At 45.7% G+C, this 23,822-nt stretch overlaps 3 protein-coding genes across 7 annotated transcripts; all 3 read right to left on the reverse strand.

Annotated features, from left to right (window-relative positions):
* Positions 1-1,857: 1,857 nt before the first annotated feature.
* Positions 1,858-8,405, reverse strand: zgc:66455 (uncharacterized protein LOC393502 homolog). 4 transcript variants are annotated; one of them, XM_037094606.1, is made up of 10 exons: positions 8,145-8,405; positions 8,004-8,034; positions 6,644-7,275; positions 6,098-6,533; positions 5,585-5,626; positions 5,390-5,490; positions 5,218-5,279; positions 4,978-5,144; positions 4,707-4,862; positions 1,858-3,906 (listed from the first exon to the last, which is right to left on the reverse strand). In XM_037094606.1, exons 1-10 carry the CDS (start codon positions 8,328-8,330, stop codon positions 3,509-3,511), a joined length of 2,211 nt encoding a protein of 736 aa, XP_036950501.1. In that variant the 5' UTR covers positions 8,331-8,405; the 3' UTR covers positions 1,858-3,508. The 4 variants fall into 4 exon arrangements, with proteins under 4 accessions (XP_036950501.1, XP_036950521.1, XP_036950511.1 ...); XM_037094626.1 differs by having other exon boundaries at positions 6,680-7,275; positions 8,145-8,403; XM_037094616.1 differs by having other exon boundaries at positions 6,662-7,275; positions 8,145-8,403.
* Positions 8,406-9,049: 644 nt separating this feature from the next.
* Positions 9,050-16,924, reverse strand: b3gnt2a (UDP-GlcNAc:betaGal beta-1,3-N-acetylglucosaminyltransferase 2a). Of its 2 annotated transcripts, XM_037094639.1 has the most exons (4): positions 15,888-16,924; positions 13,186-13,306; positions 11,790-13,106; positions 9,050-11,699 (listed from the first exon to the last, which is right to left on the reverse strand). In XM_037094639.1, exons 3-4 carry the CDS (start codon positions 11,823-11,825, stop codon positions 10,488-10,490), a joined length of 1,248 nt encoding a protein of 415 aa, XP_036950534.1. In that variant the 5' UTR covers positions 11,826-13,106; positions 13,186-13,306; positions 15,888-16,924; the 3' UTR covers positions 9,050-10,487. The 2 variants fall into 2 exon arrangements, with proteins under 2 accessions (XP_036950534.1, XP_036950543.1); XM_037094648.1 differs by lacking the exon at positions 11,790-13,106.
* Positions 16,925-17,059: 135 nt separating this feature from the next.
* commd1 (copper metabolism (Murr1) domain containing 1) lies at positions 17,060-22,740 on the reverse strand. Its single transcript, XM_037094657.1, has 3 exons — positions 22,528-22,740; positions 20,823-21,113; positions 17,060-18,254 (listed from the first exon to the last, which is right to left on the reverse strand). Exons 1-3 carry the CDS (start codon positions 22,699-22,701, stop codon positions 18,147-18,149), a joined length of 573 nt encoding a protein of 190 aa, XP_036950552.1. The 5' UTR covers positions 22,702-22,740; the 3' UTR covers positions 17,060-18,146.
* Positions 22,741-23,822: the final 1,082 nt, after the last annotated feature.

Raw genomic sequence — 23,822 nt, forward strand, 5'->3', positions numbered from 1 at the left:
CTTATCAGAGCCGCTGCAGAAGGAGACTCCAGAGAGCAGCCGAGAAAAAGAGCGGCAGAGGACGTGAACGCACGGCGCGCAGATAACAAACAGTTTATCAGCCAGCCAGAGAAACTCTGCTGGAGAGCCATCCTGCCACAATCAGACGGAGGTGGAGGTGAAGAGAGGGGGAAGAAAAATGGAAAGAGCAAAGACGAGAAGAGGCGGGAAGACGGAGGCCAGGTGAGTCTTTATGACGGCGGCGGACGCATTACATCGCAGCGGTTCGGGCCTTTCGACTGGGAGCTAAATTTGAGGCTGGTGATGAAAACGATAAACGCGGCATCCTGCCGCTGCACAGGCTCGTGACATTTCTGATGACATTTGAGCCCGTTTGAATCTGCTTGAAAATTGCGGCGTTTCATCCCCGCCGTAATGCTACACTTTAGAAAAAAAGAGCCTCCTTATCTGTGAGATTATAGCCGGCGTATTATATGCGGGTATTATGCGGCGCTAATAGTGCATGTAGATACTCCACAAATGATACTAAAAATGCCTCGCATCACACACAGGGAGGATTTGGCCCCTTCAGTAGAAAGAATACTTCCGAGTATGCAAATGCCCACAAAAGAATTAGGGCTTAACAGATTTGACTCAAACAATGGCATGCGGCTCTTTTCCCAGGATGCAACTGTCCGTCAGTTTGCAGGATTAAGGCTCTGGGTTGTGACAATGTGTTGAATGAAAACAGGACAAAGAGACGCCTCCTTTATTACAGGGATACGACTATAAACGCTTCTCTTATTATGCCTGACGGATGATTACAGCCGGAGAGGATGGAGACGGAGGGAGGAGGCGAGGCGGCGCACTGCCCCCTGTAGGACCGTCCTGCTCGCTGCAGCTGCACCACGCCGTCTCCGAGGCCGTGAGGGTGATGAGGATGATGAAGCTCAGGACGCTCTGAGGCTGCAGGTAGAAGAACACCGCTGGATTCACCTGTGATCAGCTGACTGTCTGCTTAAAGGGGCAGTACGTAGTTTCACTTCGTCAAACTGTCTTTGTCTTCACGACTGAACAAACAAACTGACCTTAAAGAACAACACGACTCATACTGTGTTACTTTGTTTATATGTGGCGGACCCTGCCACCTTTATTATAAAAGTAGAACTACTATTATTGTTCACTTCATTTATATCGTAAATATCAAAATTCTGAGTTTGAATTTCTTCTCCAAAACTACACAATGCCCCTTTAATATTCAAAATATGAAAACCAGTAATTCTAAGTAAAGCAAGTAAAGTAAAAGTACTTTTGTAAATGTACTTTGTTATATTCCATCACTGATGAGCTGCAGATTTTATGGCTTCATCTCACACGTCTTCGTTTATAACCTGAATTAAAGGACCAGTTCACATGTTAAAGGGACTCCTGCTTCATATCTGGAGCCACATCGGTGCAGAGAGTCGCCGAGCTGAGCAGGATCCGGGCTGTTATCAGGACCAGCAGCTCGACGGCCAGTCGCCACTTCACACAACTCGGCTAATAGAAAAATAAATTGCCGGGGAGTCGATCCCGACAGAGAGGAGAAACCCAGGAGTCCGGTTCCTCTCACATACTGAAGGATCAGTTATTAAACACTGAGGGGATTACTGAGCTGCTCCTCTGCTGCCCGGACACAGCAGGACAGATGTAGAGACACACGGTGATATTATATTCAGATTTTTAAAATATTTAATGCGTTTGTCTGATGATCTCAGTCAGTTAGACGTGTTTTTTTTAACAATACCACAATACAAAGGTACTCTATTACAAGCAGAAGTACGGCCTTAGAAGAACACAGGCTAGATCAATAACTCCTCAAATGGCTCCTTAATTTAATATTTTATATAACTCTTTTATTATCAAGTCACAGAGCTGCAATTTACAATTATTTGTTAATCAATTTGCTGGTTATTCTCCTGATCAATCCAAAAGTCACAAAGTCTATAAAATGTCCCAGAACCTAAAGTGACGTCTTCACATGTTCTTGTTAGGTCCAACCAACAGTCCAGAACCTAAAGACTCTTCATCAACTGTCAGAAATGATGAAGACGAGCAGTTAAATCATCACATTCAAGAAGCTGGAAGCAGCAAATGTTTTAGATCTTAGCTTGAAAAGTGAAACGATTAATCAGTTATCAGAACGGATCAACTTAACGTTACAGCTTCAGTGAGTCTTTAATCACAAGCAGCATTTTATTCTTCAGAGTGAAACAGGGACTTTTTTTTTCGTTGATACTTTTGTGGTAACTTTCAGAGAAGCTGCCGGAGACGAAGCATCGTGTCGAGCATCTTTACTGATACGTTCAAACAGCTGCTCACTTCTGAAATCTAATATTCAGCTTCTTGTAGCTCTGGTTTTGTTCTCCACCAGCTCCTGATGAGAATCATCTGCTAAATGTTCCACTTTTCTTCATCAGCTCGTCAAAGTGCAGAAACACGAGCGATGCAGGAGCCGGTGTGACGCAGACGAGATCTCAGACCACAACGCAACCTCGAGACAAAACTGCAGTCAGGCAGGAAACGTGCCGTAAAACCAAACCTTGATGAAGTCCGGCTGGTTCTCTGAGCTGTAAACCTCCAGCAGGTGGAGGCAGGAGAAGACGAGGGGACGAGACCCCAGTAATAAACCAGAGTCGGGTCAGCAGACTCCCCATGTGACGGCACACCGGCCGGGATTAGCTGCTGTAAGCCTATTAAAGTGGTTCTGACGAGGTGGGCCAGCGCACACACACACACACACACACACACACACACACACACACACACACACACACACACACACACACACACACTACACTTCCCACTCCCTGCACACAGCGAGGCAGAGGTGGCTAGTTTGAAACTGGGAGGTCCACAACACAACATGTGTCCTGCTGAAGTGTCCTTGAGCCAGAGAGTCACTCTGGTCCAGTCTAACGGACGTCTTCATCCCTCAAGAGCTGCTGAAACAGAAAAGTCTGAGTTCTCTGTCGCGCTTCTTTTCCATGACGTCGTCCAACGCTTAGAATAAAGATCTGAGACAGACACTCCACGCTGCAAACTGGACCAACTAGACTCCCCTCATTGGTCACTTCTGCAGAAAAAGACGGGGAATTGTGTGGAGGTTGTCTCAGAGGATGCAGTCAACACAAGCCATCGTGTCATGACGTATTCAGTATTGATTTATTACAATAATGGCCAACAAATCAAACATCTGGAGAGCTCGTTTACGTCACGTGGTATCTGTGTTTCATCAGTTTGGGGACATCGTACCACAAGGTCCTGTCGTTAGCTAGCTAGCATTAGCAACAGACACGCAGCCACTCGAGGGTGAGAACGATCAGAACAGCAGCAGTCCGTCACGTTTGGGAGTTTATTAAATATCTTGTTGTTCTGGTGAAGCAGAGTCAGACCAGCGAGGACTTTAGTTTCTGTTGTGACTTTATTGCGAGCGTGGACCACAGCATCACATACAACAAAGTGAAATCAGTTCAGACACTGAGGAGCGTCACAGCTTCACGCCCTCCTGCGGCGGCAGGTGGCCATCAGGCGGCATCAGCGGGCTGAAGCGCAGCAGCGGCAGGTCCACGACCGGGCAGCGCTCCTTCCCCTGAAGCCACGCCTCCCTGAAGCCCCGGACAGGTGGAGGTGGAGGAGGCAGGTCAGAGTCAACGGTGCTTGAGTAGCAGTCGTCATGGTGATGCTGGCGGTGGTGGTGGTGGTTGTTGTTGCTGGGGTCAGGAGGAGAGATGCTGCCGTGGCTGTGGCAGCGAACCAGGAACGCCCCCCGGTGGTGACGGTGGTACAGCAGGCCGGCCGCCGCCAGCAGCATCAGGACGAGCGAGCTGAGCAGGAAGAAGAGCACGTAGACGCCTTTAGTCTCCGAGGACAGACCGGAGCTGCAACCTGCAGGAACACGACAAGAAGTCAGCAGCTGTTCAACCACAGGAGCTTAAAGGAACAGTTCGAGAAACATGTAGACTTCAGTTATCGTCTCCTCCAACCAAAAATAAATAAATAAATAAATAAATAAAATCAAAAAAAAACTTTGCTGAATGATCTGTTAGCACTTCCTGTTAGCAGTGAACCTGTGGATGTTCAGACAACCGTCACTGGATCACTGCGATACTGAAGGAAACTTAAAAACATGATGTTTATAAGGCAAGTTCTGCACATGTGAGGAGACTTCAGCAGAACAACTCTGTTTTACTGTGAAGCTCCAGAACTGTTCTGTGGACGACCACACGTCACCTGACTTTATATCCTCAGGAGGAGGAGAGGAGGACTTTATATCCTCAGGAGGAGGAGAGGAGGACTTTATATCCTCAGGAGGAGGAGAGGAGGACTTTATATCCTCAGGAGGAGGAGAGGAGGACTTTATATCCTCAGGAGGAGGAGAGGAGGACTTTATATCATCAGGAGGAGGAGAGGAGGACTTTATATCCTCAGGAGGAGGAGAGGAGGACTTTATATCATCAGGAGGAGGAGAAGAGGATTTTATATCCTCAGGAGGAGGAGAGGAGGACTTTATATCATCAGGAGGAGGAGAGGAGGACTTTATATCCTCAGGAGGAGGAGAGGAGGACTTTATATCCTCAGGAGGAGGAGAGGAGGACTTTATATCCTCAGGAGGAGGAGAGGAGGACTGCACTACATTTAGGCGACCTGTTCCTTTAAACAGAGCAGGTGTCTGACGGTCAGCGTACCTGCAGCCGTCACATCAACACATACGGTTCCTCCTGATCCAAGGCGGGACTCGTCTCTGAAGCCCGGTCTGCAGCGGCACGAGTACGACCCGTAATGGTCCACACAGTCTGCGTTCATGTCACACAGCACCAGCTGGGTCCCACACTCGTTTACATCTACACACACACACACGATTCCTCATGACTCCATTTGTTAAAGGGACAGTTCACCACAGAATCAAAACCACATATTTTCCCGTTATCTGTAGAAACGGGTCGAGCTCTGCTGTACCTGCAGTCGACAGCGAGACGATGACACCTTTCTTAGGGTTTCCTCTGACGCCGACACTCTTCTCGAGGAGGTCCTGCAGGGCGGAGTGGACGACCCTCAGGACCTGAGGACTTCGAGGCCCCTGTCCCATGTGGAGCCAGAGGATGTACAGCACTCCAACACTGAGCCTGCACCACCGGAAGACATTCAGGAAGTCAATACGACATGAGAGAAGTTAAGCTCAAACCAAAATGTACAAACCTTTTTATCCTCTTTGAGGACAGGGACAGCGGCGTGTGCAGACTCTTCAGCTCCTCGCCGATCTGCAGAAACACAAACGTCACTGAATCTTCAGGTGTCCGTGTCTCATCTTATCATCCGAACAGCAACTCCACATGCGGCACCTTGAACGTCTTTGTTCTCATGAGCCTACCAGAGCCTTCACTGACAGCAGCAGGGCCCTGGACAGGTCGTCCCAGGACTCCTCCCCCTCCGGACTGAAGTTCACCTCAACGGCCACTTCAAACAGGTGATCTGTCAGAGGCCGAGAACCACGAGACCAACGCACGACGACTGTTAAAAAGAATCTCTCTGCAGTGAAGATGAACGTCGTCGGTGTGATACTCACCACCAGGAAGATGTGGACTGTCAGAGTGATTTCTAACGTTGACTACAAGAGACAAACACAAAGTTAAACAGCACCGTCGTCAGAATTAAAGTCGGCATTTTAAATTGAAATTCACACGCAGCATTAACATTTTCTGACTTTCACATCAGGAGGTGGAGAAAACAGTCAGAGACAAGTGTTAAACTGCTGGATATCTGCAGAGCCTGATCGGTAAGAAGGTTTACAACAACGTTCAGTTCCAACATTAGTTCTGGAGACTGGAGTCAGAACAGCACCGGCTCGGATCAACAGGACACTGAACGCAGCATCCACGATTCACGTCATCATCGTGTCGTGTTAAATGTTTGTGGAATTGATTGTTTGGGTTTTATGTTTGAAGGGATTCAGTTCATCTTGTACATTTATGATTTTAATTCTCACAGAAGTTATTTTTCTTCACTAACTTTATAGTTTTGCAGAATATTGACGGTTTTGTTTCTGTCCTGATCTCATCAACACTCTCCAAACACTCACAGTTCCCTCTGTGGGACGACAGCGGCTCCACCATGTTGGGGCGAGGAGGAGTCTGCTCAGCCTGCTCTGGTTCTGGTTCTGGTCCTTCAGACGGAGGAAGAAGCTGGTCCGACTCCTCGCTGACCTCCGTCCTGTTCCCACCAGCCTCCTCCGTCAGGCTCCGTGTGCTGCCCTCGCCCTCCGGAGCAGCAGCTGCCTCCACCTCCCTCTGTGCTGCTGTTGGGGTGGAGGAGGGTCCGAGCTGCTGGTTCTGACCGTCATGTTGCTGCTGTGGGGATGCAGGACTGATGTCTGGGTCAGGCGGGTCTGAGGGGGATTCAGTGATACCTCTTCCAGACCGAGGGGTCCCCTGAGTGGATGTTGGTACTGTGGGAGCAGCTGTGAGCAGGAGGACCCGGGTGTAGTTCTCTGAGGCTGGGTGGAGGTTTTCATCCACCTGAGTGAAGACGAGAGAGCATCAAAATACTAGAAGTGTCAAACAAAGGTACTGTGAAGGGTTCTGGTACCAGAGCTGAGGGTCTGCTTCACCTCGGGCGGTGCGTCCTCCTCGGGCGGTGCGTCCTCCTCGGGCGGTGCGTCCTCCTCGGGCGGTGCGTCCTCCTCGGGCGGTGCGTCCTCCTCGGGCTCAGCTGTTCTGACCCGAGGTTGATCATAATAATCGTACATGAGATCAGAATGCTGCTGCATCTGTTCACCGTTCAGTTCTGGTCCATATTCACTGAAGTCCAGAGTCGGTTCTGACTTCCGGTCTCTCTTTGAGAACCCGTCCTGTGGGTTGTACACCACCGGTGGTCCAAACGCCTGGTAGCGAGCGTAGAAGCCCCTGTAGGGTGGACTGGGCCAGCCTCCGATCAGCAGCACCACGTACAGAGTGTTGGAGGAGGAGGTGAACTTGGCCTCCCGCCAGCACTTCTGCAGAACCTTGTGACCCACCAAATGTCCGGCGGGCTCGTCCACGTGGAGCTGGTCCTGTTTGAGGTGGCAGGCATCATCGGGGGTCAGGTCCTCCAGGTGGAGGTGGACCCTCTTTCCAGGATCCACCTGGACGGTCCAGTTGCACCACAGAGGCGGGCTGGAGCAGAGGTAGTCCGGGGAGAAGAACTCGCCGGCGTCGCCCTGCAGCAGCTGGTGGCAGCTCCGCAGGGCGAAGAAGGCCCCGCCCTCTCCGCCGCGTCCGTCTGAGGGAGGAAACAGATTTGTTCAAGAATCATTTCCACCTTTTTCCCTCACTGATTCATTTTCTTTCAGTCGATAAGCTTCGTTTACCTTCAACTCGCTGTGGTTCTAAATGTTCCCACTGGGTTCAAACACAAGTGAACTGAACACTTACACCAAACTGATCTAATGTTTAGGTTAGTCGTCAGTTTTAATTCAGTACAGAAAGACAATTAAGTTGAAAGACTCAAACTATATACAGACTAGACTTAAAGGAGCAGTTCACCCATGGATTAAAACTCAGTCATGTTGATGGAAAGTCAGGTGAAGTCTCGTCAAAACAGTTCTGGAGCTTCACAGTAAAACAGAGCTGCAGCATTCTGCCAAACAACCGAAGCAGCTGAGACTTGATTTAAAACGGCATTAAATCTTTGCTGAATTATCAGTTAGCACTTCCTGTTTCCAGTGAACCTGTGGATGTTCAGACAACTGTCACTGGATCACTGTGATGCTGGGGGAAATTTAAAACATGACGTTTCTAAGGCAGGTTCTGCTCATGTGAGGAGGGACTCTGAGTGGCTGGACACTTGATTTAAAACAGAGAAAGATAAATTACCACACTGAATAATGTGACAGTTCGGGGAAACAGTGCATGTGTTGGGGACTATTTTATGCAGCGGATTAATCCACATTTTGGATCAAAGAGCAAAATCACACATTCACTTAGAAAGAAAAAACTCTTGAGTCTCACCTGGAGGCTTGTTGGCTTCGTCTGTGTTCACCTGTAAGCACATGAAAACAACACACAGACTCATGCAGCAGTAAACTTTATATATATTCATACATATCTTTATATATTTAGTTTACAGTGTTGTGGTTTCTGGCAGCTCACCTGTGAGTCGCTGCGTCTCCAACATGAACCAAATATGAGCAGAAATAAGAGCAGAACAGTTTTAAATCTGAAGTTGTTCCTTCGCGGCATCTTTAACAGCGAACACTTGTAAAGGTGTGACAGGAGGAAGTGGAGCCTCACAGTTAAACTGCTGCTGTCCTCCTGCAGGCAGCAGCTGCAGCTCATCACTGGGCTGATTGGACTCCTGCTGCCGGCTGCTGTCCTCACGTTGATCCACCAGGTGGCGCTCACTGGGCTCCATCAGCTGCTGCTGACACACAGCTGTCAGAGGGAGAGGTGCATTGTGGGAAATGTAGGCAGCAGGTTGGTGCAGGATAAGACATCAGTACAAAACTCCATCAGTGGAGAACTTTCTGAAGTTAAAACAGCTCAGACCAGAGATGGAAAGTACATTTACTAAAGTTCAGTTCTGAGGTACTTCACGTCAGTGTTTCTATTTTTTTTAAATTAATTTCTACTTTATACACTTTACTGTATTTTAAAGACAAATGTTGCACTATTTTAATCCACTACTTTTATTTGATGCCTTTAGTTACTAGTTAAGAACATTTTAATCCACAAAGTAACTTGTGACTCGTAACTTGTAAAGTAGAAGAAAACAGAAACACTCGAGTCAAATGTTTGTATAGTAGCTGAATAAATGTACTTAGTTGGTTTCCATCACTGAGTGTACGGATACGTAAATATAATTTACTTTTACTAGGACTTTTGATTTTTTTAATGTCACTTTTACTCAAGTCTCATGACTTTTACAACACAAATTACAGAGATGTAACTTTTGGTATAAGTAACTTTTTTCACCTTTATATTCGTCACATAAAATATAATAACATTATTACGATACAAGACGTTCTGTACGTTGCAATGTAAGATGAGATGAGAGATATTTTCATTTGCTTTTATTTTTTAACCAATGGAAAGAAAATAACACAGAAACAATACTGACAGGCAGCAGAGAGGAAAAACAAAATCACTCATTTCTCTGTTTTGTCGAGTCGACTCTGAAACATTGACGAGAGTTAAACTCAGCCTGAAATCTGCCCGGCAACAGCAGCAACATCACAGGTGAGGTGATGGAAGCTGAAACTGAACACGGAGCGATTCATAATTACTGGACGGATACTTTTTAACTACGAAGAAGAAAATCTGTTTGAAGAAGAAAAGTGTTTGTCAGACGTTTCACACAGAAACTATTGATCTGTGTGGGATCAGTGGGTGAGCTGATCATTAACACGATCTGCAGAGATCAGAAGTCCTCCACAGGTTTGAGAGTTCAGATTCTGGAACTGCAGTTTTTATTTTACAGCAGAAAAACACTTGTTGGGTCGTTTCACCACAACTCACCCAGAACTCAAAACATTTTCCATTTCACATCTTTGATTTTCTTCATAAAATGAATCTTCAAACTTGTATCAGACTCATGAGACGTCACAAACACAACAACACTTCCTGTATTCTCAGGCTCACCCATCATTTATTACTCATAACATCCAGAAACCCTGAAGATCGACTGCAACATGCAGACAAACACAAACATTTCAGCAATGTGACAACGAGGAACTTCCTGTTTTTGTTGATTCTACAATAAATCATTTTCAAACCAAAACAAAAATCTGTCATTTCCGAAAATACACATCACCACTGACTGCTTTAACTGTTTAAATGTGATTCTGTGTCGTATTAATATAGTGTTAAAGTTGTTTGTGTACTTTTAAAGTTGTTCCACATGTGTTAATGTATTTCTGCGTAGTCTTACTAAGCAGCGTTGGTGCCAAACCTCACTGGGTCGACTGCATTAATAATATTAAAGGTGAAATATACACCGTATGTAAAGGAATGTTCTGGACACAGATGGGCCGGGGCTAGCTGGTTAGCATGCTAACGTCTGTAGATATCTCAGAATTATTATTATTATTATTATTATTTCAGCTCAGTTCTGATTGTTCACATATTGCACCTTTAATAACAGCCCAAAAGTCATAGTAAGTCATGATCTGTGAACTGTTTGTCTGCCAGCTTCAGTTTGTATCGTGTTATTTCATTGCTAACTTCAGGTGTTAAACTGATACTGGATCAGCTGGTGGGCTGAGATCATGTGGCTGAGCTGCTGTGAGTGGACGTGTTGGATGTTTTACATCCAGATTGAGGATAAGAAAAGAAAAGAAAAGACAAAGTCAACCTGAAAACACTTAATAAATAATCTGGATGACTTCAGAATACCAACATGGAGGTTTTGCTCGTACTTGAGGATTTAACCTGTTAAACAGGTGCTGAAAATGACAACAGTGCAAACAAAGGTTGAGCAGAACTGGACGCAGCTGATCACTGACAGTCCGGATCAGGATTGATAATCCAGGGCCAGATGGTCAACATCTGCTGAGGCGTCCGGCTGTGAACCAGCATCAAGCTCCTGTAGACGCACAGGTTGGACCGCTCCTTCTCCGCGATGTCAAAAGTCCTGAAGCCGTTGTGATTCTCGGGGGCCAGACCCAACTTTTTCAGACACATCCCCGTGTAGACGTCGTCGATGGGATACAGGACGACCTGCTGGGAAATGTTGTGAAGGCGAAGAGCCAGCGCTCCAGAGTACAGATATCCTCCGCCTCCTGCGTACGGCGGGTACTGCCCGTCATAAACACTCTCCGGGACATAGTACTTGAGTTTCTTGTCTCGGTGTGGACCGGCGTTACTGATGACATCGCCTACAAACAAATCTTTAGCCTTTTTCACCGACAGGCCTGTGAGGAGGTTAATAATCTGTAAGGTGTTGACGAAGACATCGTCGTCACCTTTGAGGATGAACTGGGCGTGCGGACAGTTTTGGCTGAACCACTCCAGGAAGAGGACCTCCTTCAGGGTGAGGTTGAAGAAGGTGTCCCTGTAGTCCCACTGGAGGATGTCTTTGTGAAGTTTGGCCTCGTGGCCCAGCATCTCCAGCAGGTCTGGGAGGTGGTCGTCCGGCGAGCTGTTACCGAGCAGGAACACGGTCGCCACGGTCCTGTTGGCGAACACGCCCGCCCGTCCCCACGTTTCACGGATGGCCTGCCGCCGGTCGAAATGTGGGATGAGCGACTTGACGACCAGCAGCAGGAAGGGTTTGTCGTCACAAATGTGCGGCTGGTTTATCAGCATGGGGTACGTCCTGCAGCGCATGTGCAGGAGGAAATCCTGGAAGTGCTGCGGCAGGGAGCTGAAGTTGAAGACCTGCGTGGAGACTCTGTGGTCTGGTTCGCAGGGGTCGAGCGGCCCGGTGTCGCTCAGCCACTCCGGCAGCTCGACAGAGACATCAGACCTAATGAGCGGGTTGTAGATGAAGTCCAGGCGCTGCTGCTCCTTGTTCCAGAAGGATTTGCTCCATACGTGCAGCTGCCAAAACCTCTTGGAGGGGATTCTGATCTTCTGCTGGCCACTTTTGCCTCGCCTGAAGTTCCACGACACGGTCACGAGGACGCAGACGAAGACGTTGAGCGCCATCACCGCGCAGAGCACGCTCACTCTTCTGCGGACCACGGACATGTTGCCTCCCCTCTGGATCTACACGGCAGAACAAAAGAGGAAAATCACTAAAAAGCAACAAGAAACCAGCTGAGATCTGCAGCACGGTGGCGTCAGCAGCAGACTTACAGCAAAGCCAGAATATAAAGGGACATTTGGAAACATGGAGGCAGCGAGGTCGACCCTGAAGACTGAAACCTGGAAGATTCTGGTACACAAGTTCAGTGGGGAACTGGATTTCCCTCCGTTTGGATTCCGAGCTCAGACCGGCTGCACACAAGGCCACATTTTTTATCTCTAATCCTGCGAGAACGGGCCCGGGAGCGTTTCTCCCTCCTCCTCCTCCAACAACGACAGACGGGAATCACACGTTTCCAATTCAGCCGTGCACATGACACCAGTTAGTGTTCGTCATTGTGTGCTGACTGCTCACACACATGAACAACCTCCAGCCTGAGACTGACGACACAGCAGCGCAAAATAAATCAGCATCCAAAGAACACACATTAAAATGTTTGCTTTAAATCAGCCTGATCGACCAGAGAGATTTCACCGCTGTATTAATGTTCACTCCCTCCACACTGTGAGGCCTGGTCCACAGTCCAACAGGAACAGATTGTTTGATCATTTGATCGGTTACTTATCAACTAGAGGTCGACTGATAATCAGAGCTGATATTCAGCATTTTAACAGGTATCAGTATGTGTCTCTCACACTAGTAACAGGTCATGATTAGAAGTCTAAGATAGACAAAAAAGATGGAAGAAACCTGAAGAGGATCCACAGAGGAGGATCACAGGTACAGAGCAAAACCACAGTTTACACACTGCATCACCAGAATATCTGATACAAATTATAGTACATGTGAAGTGCAGGACGAGGCACAGCTGAGTACTCGTACCTCTCCACCGTACGTAGGAACAGAACTGGTGTGCAAGAAGAAGACCGGCGGCCGTAAAATCAGGAAAACACTTCTGCACTGCAGCGTTTGTCTACTAACACCTTCATCAGGTTATAGAGAAGCTTACACCCCTGATCACAGTACGTCACAAACATTAAGTCCAAAACTTTTATTTCAATCTGCTTTTAGCTTGTTTTAATAAATCATATCTGTTTATTTTTGCTCAGAAACAAACAATCTTTGTAAACTGAAATGATCATCGTCATTCACGTTACAAGTAAAGAAACACTTGCTGAATTCTGCAGGTTTTCATTCTGGATCACCTCAGAGAACTGCTGTGTTTTGTGTGTGCAGGTCTGGTAACCTGAACATCAGTGGGGGAAAAAAACACCTGAGCCATGTTGTGAAGGTGGCTGGTAAGGTGAGAGGCGTCCTGCAGTGTGTATCACATGCACAGACCACACCCTCTGCTCAGGATGTAGTTTTAAAGATCCCGGCTCAGGTGCCACATCTCCTTTGTTCCCTGCACCATCAGCCCGCTCAGTCTGCACAGGTAATTTAGTAGTTTAGAGGTTGTGTTGTTGGCCTGTTGTCTGTAAGTGACTTTGACCGAACTGATCTCACCTGTGGCAGGCGTGCAGCTGATTGGTCAGTTGACGGGGTGGAGAGCGGGACATCACCCGGCCTCCTGCAGGGCGGAGAGGGACGTCTTCACCAGGAACCAGGAAGTTGTTTCTGGAGCCATCTGGAGATTAAAACAGTGACACGTTAACCGAGAAGACGAGCAGTAAATCTGCTGGAATTACTGGAGGCCTTCACACTGAACCCTGACAGTTACTGACTGACTGATGTGACCATGAGGCAGAACACCAGCAAATATCAAAGGGCCAAATGAAAGTTCACACGAGGGCAAATCTCATTTACTGCCCGTCATAAAGCCTCAGCGACAGATAATGAGTTCACACCTCACAGCTCAGTCAGTCAGTCGCACCTGGACTGACTGACTGAGCTGTTAATACACTTTAAATGTTAATGCAACAGCTAAAGTCAATGTGATCGTTGGAATTTTACAGATTTCACTGCGATTTTAAAAAGAAAGGAGTTGATTCTCACTCAGACACCAAGAGCTTAAAATGTTTCCTGCTCAAAGGTCAAACTGAGCTCTGCAGTTAAAGGAACAGTTCACCCTAAAATGTAACTCCAGTCCTCCTCCTCTCCTCCTCCTGAGGATATAAAGTCCTCCTCTCCTCCTCCTGATGATATAAAGTCCTCCTCTCCTCCTCCTGATGATATAAAGTCCTCCTCTCCTCCTCCTGATGATATAAAGTCCTCCTCTCCTCCTCCTGAGGATATAAAGTCCTCCTCTCCTCCTCCTGAGGATATAAAGTCAGGTGAAGTGTTGTAGTCACAGAACAGTTCTGGAGCTTCACAGTAAGTTGCAGCGCTCTGCTGAGCAGCTGAAGCAGCTGAGACTTGATCTGAATCATCCGATGTCTCCTGCAGCTCGTCTGCTGTGGTCACAGTCTGCAGAAGCCTCGAGATCACAAACTGATGTGAACAGATATTACTCAAACTCTTTTTTTACTGAGGAGAAAATGACTGAGCTAAAAATGTTGGGTGAACTGTTCACTTAGGAGAAAAAACTCAACGCTCTTTATTTTAAAGATTTCAGTAACAATCCTACTGAGGGAAGGCAATCGAGAACCGGAGCCGCAGAGAACCGGTCGTAAACTGTCCGGCCCAGCAGAATCGTACGTCTCTGAGCTCATTACATGTTTCTGTGACGGCAGCCGGTTCAGAACGAGGACATCAAACTCGTGTCTACGCTGCTGCTGGTCATGAAACTGAGGAAGAGACAGTCCAAAGCTTCAGTTCACAAAGAGCAGTGAAATGTATGATATCTGCAAAATAAAATGATTTCTGGTGAGGATGGAAACACCAGCAACATGTGGAAATCTCTCTCTACTCAACATGTGCTTCAAATCCAGATAGACTGTGTCTGACAGGAGCGCGGCTGCTGCCCACACGAGCCGTCACAGAGGGTAAATATCCTGTGATGACACATTCAGATGCAGAGATAATAGAACATCTGCACTGAACTCATCTTCACATGTTAAAGTGTTTACAGGCCTCAGGACGACAACACGTGTGAAGACAGCAGTATGAAGTCGTCTGTGGCTGACGTCTCGTTAACACCTGGACAGTGTCGGAGACGCAGCAGCGTTCTGATGAAAACTGCTCTGTGGTGCATGAAGCCAAAAAAATCTCATCTTCCCTGCGATAAAAATACCCGTCTCATCCCCTCAAGCTGTCTAACTTCCTGTTTAGCGCCCAGCTAACTTTTATGGGGATAAAGTTTTGAGTTGTGCTAGACTTTCCAAATGTTACTGCACTGAATGGCTTTATGGGCCACAGTGCATCACGTGACGATGTCTGGCCACTAATAAAAATGGCTTCAAAGCCTGGTGATCTTCCTGGAGGCTTGGATATCGCTCATGGGCTGAGTTGCATTGTGGGTAGTGTAGGCTCGAGGTTTGGAGAGCGGTCCACTGGTCTAACATCACCCTCCTGTAAAGCTGTTGGCCTCATTATGGAGAGATTATAAAAACAAAGACTGACACAGCAGATATCAACGATTTAAAACCTGCCGCCCACATGACGTCATGACGGCGCCTCCGTATCGCCACAGTCTGACGTCACAGCATCACGATACAGACTCAGGAAACTGTCTCGCCCATCAGTGAATAAACAAGCTGTTCCCAGAGGAGAATGAGGTCCCAGAACACTGTTTGAAGCTAGAAAAGGTGGCAGGGTCCGCCACATGTAAACAAAGTAAAACGGTTTAAACTGTGTCGTCCTTTAAGGTCAGTTAGTTTCTTCAGTTTATAGAGAGTTTATTTATTCAGACATATAAATCAAACTGATTGAAAAAAAACTACAGACTGCTCCTTTAAGTTATTATCTCCACACGTCCGGTCTGATATCGCAGCTTCTCTCAGCGAGTTTCTAAACGTGTTGATCAGCCTGCTGCAGTTTTCAGGTCCAGACTTCATGTCGTGCTGCAGCTGCTGGTGGAGAGAAGAGACTGTGATGTGATTCCTGAAGGTGGCGAAGCTCAGAGAGTTTTTACTCTGTTTCATAAGATGATATGATAAAAGTTGGACCCGCACACAGACACCAGGTGTCATCCAGGTGTCATCCAGGTGTCAGTATCCGGTGCGCACCGACTGGACCTGAACCTTCTGCCTCCAGATGAAACTCGTGATAAAAACCCTTCACATGAAGCTGAAACACTCAGTGACAGACAGACAGACAGACAGACCGACCTGTGTGTCGCCTCCTCGCCGTGAAGTGGACGGGTCGGTCCGGACGGATCAACAGGCTGCAGCTGCTCCACCTGGACGGCCTGACGCCCCTCCTCCTCCCTCAGGACGCGCGTGTTGGAGACCTTTTACGCACGCTGATCCTCGTTAGAATCTGGATCGTGTCAAACTCCTCGACGGTCCTCAAACTTCCGACACGAGCAGGAAGGTCACGTCGTGTGTGCGCCGACAGGAGAAAGGTGCTCAGGTGCTGTGGAGGCGCGCGGCTCTGCTGCGTGCTGCGCGCGCACTGACTCCTCCCTCAGGCTGGTGGAGTTTGAACTGTTGGTGCTCAGAGGCGGCTGCAGAGACTGAGAGGGCCCGGGCTGCTCAGCCATCTCCACTCCACCCTCAACACTAATGACTAGCAACTATTTTCAGCATGTTAAGTAAGTTTAGTGCTGCAGTAAAATTAAATAACTGAGATAAGAACGGAAAGGATACAGAGTACAAACAGTTACTGTCAGCACTCAAACTGCTCACCTCTGTGGTTTCATCACACCGACCACTGAAGCTGGAAAAACACACTCTACATGTAAAAGAGCAACTGGAGACAAGAGAGGAAGTGTGTGAACACAGGATCCAAACAGAGCTGCCACACACTGGTTCTTCTCATGGTGCGTGTTGCACTCATCACGTTGTGTTTACTTACAAATAAACAATAAAGTTCATCAGTTTGAACAGTAAAAATCTTTATACAGCATTCAGTTAGAAAACAAGCGTCTGTTTCAGAAGCAGAGATGTAGCTGATGTAAATCAAGAGGAAAATGAAGGGAACCTGGTGCAGCGAGGAGACTCAGTTGTCTTATCAAGAAGGTGTGTGTGTGTGTGTGCGTGTGTGTGTCCAGCCATAAACCCAACCTCTGCCTCATCGACCCACTTATCTGATAAGAGGACGAGCAGACGTTACACGAGCGAGTGGAAGTGATGAGACGTCTCGACATGAGACACAAAGATGAGGAAATACTTGGAACGAGCAGTTTGTCTCGTTTCAAACGTTACGAAACAGAGTTTTCTCCTGACGACACATCGCGTTAACAACATGAGGACGATGAATTGTTGTTTTTATGGCTGTTGATGAAGCTGAATTTTGTTTCAGGACAGAGAAGAGAAACAAATATTAGTGCAAACTTCCATCCATTTTTCTGCTTTAATCTTAACTGGCACAAATAAATACAGTTCATCAGCTCACCATGATGTCCTGATCTGAACCAGGTCTATATGATTCAGATTACTGGATGTCAGATCCACTTCTGAAGTGATGTCGCCTCATTTCAGAACATAGCCAGTGAAGGAAAAGATGAAAAAACAACTCAACTTGTTTTTTTTTCCCATCATACCATAACAAATCATTTTAAAGGTACAATCCGTGCTCTCTGTGGAAACATCTGCAGCGTGGAGCAGCAGCTCAGTCGTGACATGAGGAACAAACAGTGACTTCAGATTCTTCTCTGTTCCGAAGCCGTTTACTGACGGGAGGAGAGCTCAGAGGTTAACTTTTGGAATTATAAAGCAGATTTATTCAAGATTTAACATGTCCTCTATTAAAGGGAGTAAGGGTGAAAAATAAACTGGGAGAAATGTGATCCAGTGGAATGTGAGTCTCCAGGGAGAATTGGGAGTTTTGGCAAATAAGAGTAAAACAATTCAGCACTTTGAATTACAGAAGCTTCGAGTGACGACGAGGAACCTTCAGTTTTTGTTGATGCTGCTGTAATGATCTTGGCTTGTGTGTGCGTTTGTTTTAAAGCTGAGTGACAGAGAGACCAGAGGATGGATCGCTATGGGATGATGTATTAATATGTGACACATGTGATCGGACCCGAGCACAGATGTTAATAATCACTATGTAAAAACAGCCGTCTGTTCGCTGACGGTCTGGTTTGATGTTACAGCTTATTTACAATCACCAGAGGAATCAGAGAGACACTTAAAGTTCCTCGTAGACACTTTAAGAGACAAAACAAAAACAACTGTTGGTCCATCAACAGATCCTCCAGAATCATTTCAGTTGGTCCAGTCTTCGTCTGTAAGCAGGCGCCATGTTGGATCCACTGTGGCCAACACAGATCCAAACGACTCCCGTTTCTGTGTGTCGCCGCTGAACGAGATGAAACCGACCCAGCAGAACAGCGTGTGTGTGAAGAGACATCTGCAGCCGCTCGGTCGTCTCCCGGTCAGAGTCACACCTCTCTGTTCCTCTGCCGTCTGACGGGAAACGTTTTACGAGCGCTGAACGATGCTGTCGATGCTCTGCTGGATGTCGGCCATCTTCTTCAGCACCTGGTTGACTTTGGCCTCGTCAAACTCCAGACACACAAACTCCGAGTCCTGAGAGAGAACGAGAGAGAGAGAGAGAAGGAAGATATCACACACTTTATCAACCTGGACTCAAATAAGAAACTGGTCCAGTACAGAGTGAGCAGCAGTGAAATGGGCTGAACCTGCGATGTTGTTCCTCTATCTCTGAGACGCGACAGGGATAAATAATAATTCTGTAGAAATAAAACATCGCAAATCTTAGAATCACCTAGAAAACATCACATCGTCAGAAACACATTTATCCCTCCTGTCCAACCCGATGTCTCGAGTCGCCTCACGTCCATCAAAAGTGTCCAACAACTTTATATAAAGAAGCTCTGCAGAGAAAAACTCAGAAGAATAAGAATAAAGTTCCTGTCAAAGCCACCAGACTCCATTTGAAGAAACAGTAAGAACAGAGAAACACCAAGTTACCTGAATGATAAATTAATAATTGGGGGTCGATCGAATAATTTGTGGCAATGCTCACACTGAAAGTGTAAATTTTGCTGGAGGAATCCTCTAAAGTCTTCACAGACTAACGCTGAACAGAGAGGCTGCGTTACTGAAACAGACACTCAGACAGACGTCGCTGAATAAAAGCACCAGACTGAAGAAAGCTGAACTCTGACCTGGACAACGATGATTATCTGTTTGGGACGTCTGGGCTCAGAGCATCCACAGCATTTTACAAACCAAACAATGAGATGTGATTTCCTCCAGACATTCAGCTTCACCATAAACATGAAAACAGGATGACGGGATTAGAGGTAAACAATTCTCAGACGCATCAATCATCCACAGAGCAGTCAGATAATAAATCCATCTACATGACCCGACTCTTAAATCCTTTATGGCTTCAGGTCAGACGGCACCAGGTGAAGTCGTCAGTATGGATTTGGGTATTTTTCTACAATAAAGGATTAATGCAACAACAACTGATCAACAGAGACGCGCTGAGGATTACATGTTGGAAGAAATGATGAGAGGCTTCCAGGGGAGTGAGGGAGGACAAATACTTAGTTACTGTACTTTTGACTTCTCCTCCCGACATCTGAACACAAATATCTGAACTATCTCCTCCTCACATTTTCAAAACTGGCTCGTTATTATCACACATCACGCTCAGCAGACGCAGCGAGACGAGACAAAGACGTAAAAGCCGTAAGAAGCCGTAAACAGACAGAGAGGGAGGCTGGAATGTGGAGAAAAGGCGTGTTAGTGTCTCGTATCTGCAGAGAGTTTCTGATTTTCTCTCTTTGTTGCTGCTCGGGACGCTTTACCAACCCAACATGTGTCTATTTGACGTCCTGGGAATGAGACTCAACTATCAACTGTCTTTGTGGTGCGTTCAGGAACAGCTGGGACAAATCCTACTGATTCTACCTTTAACTTTAATAGTCTTTGAATTCTATTAATATGACGTGAGCTTCAGTTAGCTTTGAGCACAAATGTCCTTCAGAGGGAGACTTTTTACTCTGATACTCTGAGTCCATGTCAGAGCCTGAACTCTGTTACTGGACTGGGGGAAACGATGTGTGGACTCTTCTGCACCTCCCACGACTCCACAAAAATCCGACAGTAATCCATCTGAATCTAGAATCTTGTGCAGCATAAACAGGAAGACGACCCAAACCCAAACGGTCTCTCACATACACATGAAGGCTGTGCCGACCTCCTCACTTCAGCTTCCATGGATGTTATTCTGAAGTTTAGGTCACCACACATCAACAGCAGCGTCGCCTCACTTCTGTTTTCCTCAGGCAGCGGCTCTGAAACTGTTTTTAGCTCTGGACCCAGACTGAGTAAATTTAGCCGTCTCATGGGACCGTGGCTGATTAAACACACCAGTAATCCGGTCACATCCAGACACCGGCCTCGCGCCATATTGAACGTTGCCCTCGTTTCACCCCACAGATTGCACAGTTCGTCTCAGCTGGATGGATGTTAACCCAATTTAAAACCCAATATATCTGGAACGTTACACATACAGGATGTCATTTTCACCACTAGGGGGCCCTCTTATACCCTTTAAACTGTACTATGCGTACTTACTCACCTAGGGCCTCCCAGTGCATGACATGGGTTATTAAATATCATATTGAAAACTTATGAAATTAATGGGACCCCTGTAGCTGTACTCTTTAATCTATGAATTTATGAACATCAGCAAACACTTACTTTTCATTAGACTGGCTTGAAATTTGTCCTGAACACTCGAGAGACACTCAGGAAACTTGGCAACATTTATTCATTTGAATAGTTGTAACGGAATGGTTACAGTAATCAAGTTAATAAGAGGAAGTCCTTTCTTTTTAGCAGAATAAAGAATCTGTCATTTACAGAAATTCATATCTCGACAGGTTTTCACTTCTTACAACCTATTTGTCATTCTGCATCACGTTAATGTAGTTCTGCATCATGTTAATGTAGTTCTGTGTCATGTTAATGTAGTTCTGTGACGTATTAATGTAGTTCTGTGTCGTATTAATGTAGTTCTGTCACATCAAGAAGTTATTTGGTCCTGCATAAAAATTTCAGTGCCACAGATCTTGTTAAATATGGACTGGATCAGAGGAAACAGCAGATCGGTCTCACCTGTCCGGCTCTGCCCAGCTCCAGCTCCACCAGGGCGACCGGGCCGCTGTGGGCTGCGTCGCCCCGGCTGGCTCCGGTCTGGAGGTCCACCCTCCAGGAGAGGCCCCTGAGGCCCGGCTCCCAGCGGCTCTGAGCCAGCAGGCTCTCCCTCACTCGGGCTCGGTGGCTCTTCCAGAAGCGAGAGAGGGCGGCGGCCTGTTCGGCGGTCACCCCACCGCCGCCCTGCCTCCTGGTCTGGGCCGTGAGGAAGGCCTCCAGCTGGGCGTGGTCCATGTCTGCTGTGGCGATGGACTGAGAGGACGACAGAATGAGGAGGATGAGCTGAGGGGCACCAGAACTGGACAGGAACCACTGTGACAATCTCAACCTTTATACATTCTGATCGTTTTTGCTAATTATCTTGTGTGGCCTCCTCCAGGTCACCACAGAGGAGAGGAGGGTGTGTGATGCCTCAGTCGGCTCAGTCGTATCATGGATCCACGTTCTTTACTGACGTATAATTTACTCGTATCAGAGGTTCTGTAAGTGAAATTTGTTGTTCTGTCTGTTCTGTCAGTGGGACGGAGGATGACACTCACTGTACAGACTGTAAAACCCACTGAGGAAAAGTCATTGTGATTTGAGGCAATATAAATAGAAGTGATTAGATTTTATTCTCAAAAATAAAAAATAGTTGCATTCAAACCTTCCCAAAAGCACTTCATGAATAATAATAATAATAATAATAATGATAATAATAATAATAACAATAATAATAATAACAGCAACAATAGGTGTTTTATTTGACTGATTTTAAACTAGATGTACACTTAACAAAGGCTGTCATGTTTTTATAATGTTGGAAAAATTTAATTCAGCAATCTGGAGAAGATCTCGGCAGATGCTTGCTTTTCAAATATATCCAAATATAACATAAAAAAAGAGGAATGAGCAACTGTGTTTAATGAAATACAAATAATTTGCCATTGAAAAAAATACTGAACGACATTTGACACACACTTATATCACATTTTATCCATTTTGTCGCTTAAATCTCAATTGTTGTTATTTTGCGTTATCAACTTTATCATAAGAGTTAATTTATGTTTACTTCATCTGTTTCTTAACACCGACTCTGACTTTACATCAAACTTCGATGATGTCAGTGGTTTAAACAGTTTTCTAAAAAGAAAAAATGTTCAATGTATTTCATATTTTATTACTGAATCGTCAATAATCAACTATCGATTAAAGAAATTACTTAAAAGTTGTAAAGCACTTTGAATATCATGTTGATTTGTTTAAAAAGAGACTATATCAATAAAGTCTGATTGATCACAGGTATGTGTGTTGGTGCTGCCCCCTGCTGACAACAGGTGAGACACACAGGAAGAGACAAATGAATGACGGCGTCAGTTTAATAACTTTCAGCTCCTCGTCATTTAAAAAACACTGCTGCTGTCATGAGTTATAGTAGCTATAATTAGCTGCACAGCTATTAGCTGATATTCACCTGACAGCTGATCTAGAAGCAGCTTCCTTCTACATTCTACTACTTTTCTTCTGCCAACTGTTGCTTCAGCTCGACCTCATGATTTACAAATTAAAGTCTTGTTTTCCAGATGTTTCAGTGTCATACAATCAAACAAACAAACATATAAACAAACAAACAAACAAACAACCTAACAGAGGAGGCTACCGTCCTGGGTGCAGGTGTGGTGTTTACCTTCAGGAGGCCCCTCATCTTGTCGTGCAGGGCCGTGAACTGGTCCCGGGTCAGCTCGGGGAACAGCTCGGTGTTCAGCAGCTCCTCCGTGATGTCGCTGTTGTTATAATACACTTTCTGAGCGATTCCGTTCAGCAGCCCGCTCAGAGACTTCGTTGCTTCTGCGTCCGCCATGTTTTTTCTTCTACGGTCACATGACGAGACCGGGTGGATCACGTCACGTGAAGTTCGTGCGGCATTCTGGGAGATGTGGTTTTACCGCGTCCGAAGCGCTATTTGACATGTTTCACTTTGTTTTTCCTACTGAAACTCATCTTTTACCACCAAAGATCAGTTATTAACTATGTATTTGTTCATTATCGGTTCAAAACGGGTTACGCTGTAATTTATTGGAAACGTTTGCATCACTTCCAGGTAGGAAACTGGCTGCTGATTTGCATAATGGACAGTGTTGGGCAAGTTACGAAGTTACTGTCAAAATAATAATCTTATTAATTAACTCGCATTTTAAAGTAACCTATATAAAACATTTAATCTAAATCTGTTTATCTGTTTTTAAATAAAGGAATGGACTTTGACACAGTGATGAGCAGGCAGACAAAGTATCACAGTCTAATATATTATGAGATCGGAATACATTTTTTCAATTGTAGGTTCAGTCATATGAAACACGACAGAACTATACCTTCTATAATGACGCCTATGATGGCAACATCTTTTTCAAGCATTTCTGAATGGTATTTCTATTAATCAAGACAAAAAGCAGTGGCATGGAAATAATGCAAAAACATGGTCAACAGTTCCTCCCTCACAATCACAAAATAGCATATGTTGTTTACATCCTTGCCTGATGCAACAAGCATTTAGTCTATTGGAGCAACAGTTTTTTTTGTTTGTTTTTGTTTGTGATTTGAGCTTCTCATGTAAACAGCATTTTCATCTAAAACCTTTTTTTTATGATTAGTATTGTATTTTACTCAGATTTTCCATGAAGACAAATGTAAACCAGACTAATTAAAAAAGAAAACATCTTCCTGTTTTTATATCTGATATTTTCACAGGAATTTCAATTCAATTTTTTTAATCAGAAATGTTTAATACTTTTCCCTAACTCTCAACCAACAATTTATTGTTCGTAATCTCATTAAAATTGCGTTTTTATATTTTAAATATCTGTTTTACATTTTACAAAATGAGAGAGGAAATGACTACACGGTACTTCCGGCGGCCATCTTGTTTTGAAAGTGTTCGCGGTCAGCGGCAGTTGAGAAGTTGAACGGATCTTCAAGGTGTAG

This window comes from Acanthopagrus latus, chromosome 1, assembly GCF_904848185.1.
Source record: "Acanthopagrus latus isolate v.2019 chromosome 1, fAcaLat1.1, whole genome shotgun sequence".
Lineage (NCBI taxonomy): Eukaryota > Metazoa > Chordata > Actinopteri > Spariformes > Sparidae > Acanthopagrus > Acanthopagrus latus.

What these genes read in the sequence shown, in the direction of transcription:
- zgc:66455 (XM_037094600.1), bottom strand. Translation starts at nt 8,330, where the DNA reads ATGAGCTGCAGCTGCTGCCTGCAGGAGGACAGCAGCAGTTTAACTGTG. An exon ending in TCCTCAAAGAGGATAAAAAG is followed by an intron (nt 5,145 to 5,217) that starts GTTTGTACATTT and finishes CCGGTGGTGCAG; the next exon opens with GCTCAGTGTTGGAGTGCTGT. An exon ending in TGTTGATGTGACGGCTGCAG is followed by an intron (nt 3,907 to 4,706) that starts GTACGCTGACCG and finishes GTGTTCCTGCAG; the next exon opens with GTTGCAGCTCCGGTCTGTCC.
- b3gnt2a (XM_037094639.1), bottom strand. Translation starts at nt 11,825, where the DNA reads ATGTTTCCAAATGTCCCTTTATATTCTGGCTTTGCT. An exon ending in CTTTATATTCTGGCTTTGCT is followed by an intron (nt 11,700 to 11,789) that starts GTAAGTCTGCTG and finishes TCTGCCGTGTAG; the next exon opens with ATCCAGAGGGGAGGCAACAT.
- commd1 (XM_037094657.1), bottom strand. Translation starts at nt 22,701, where the DNA reads ATGGCGGACGCAGAAGCAACGAAGTCTCTGAGCGGGCTGCTGAACGGA. An exon ending in AGATGAGGGGCCTCCTGAAG is followed by an intron (nt 21,114 to 22,527) that starts GTAAACACCACA and finishes TCGTCCTCTCAG; the next exon opens with TCCATCGCCACAGCAGACAT. An exon ending in AGCTGGGCAGAGCCGGACAG is followed by an intron (nt 18,255 to 20,822) that starts GTGAGACCGATC and finishes GTTCTCTCTCAG; the next exon opens with GACTCGGAGTTTGTGTGTCT.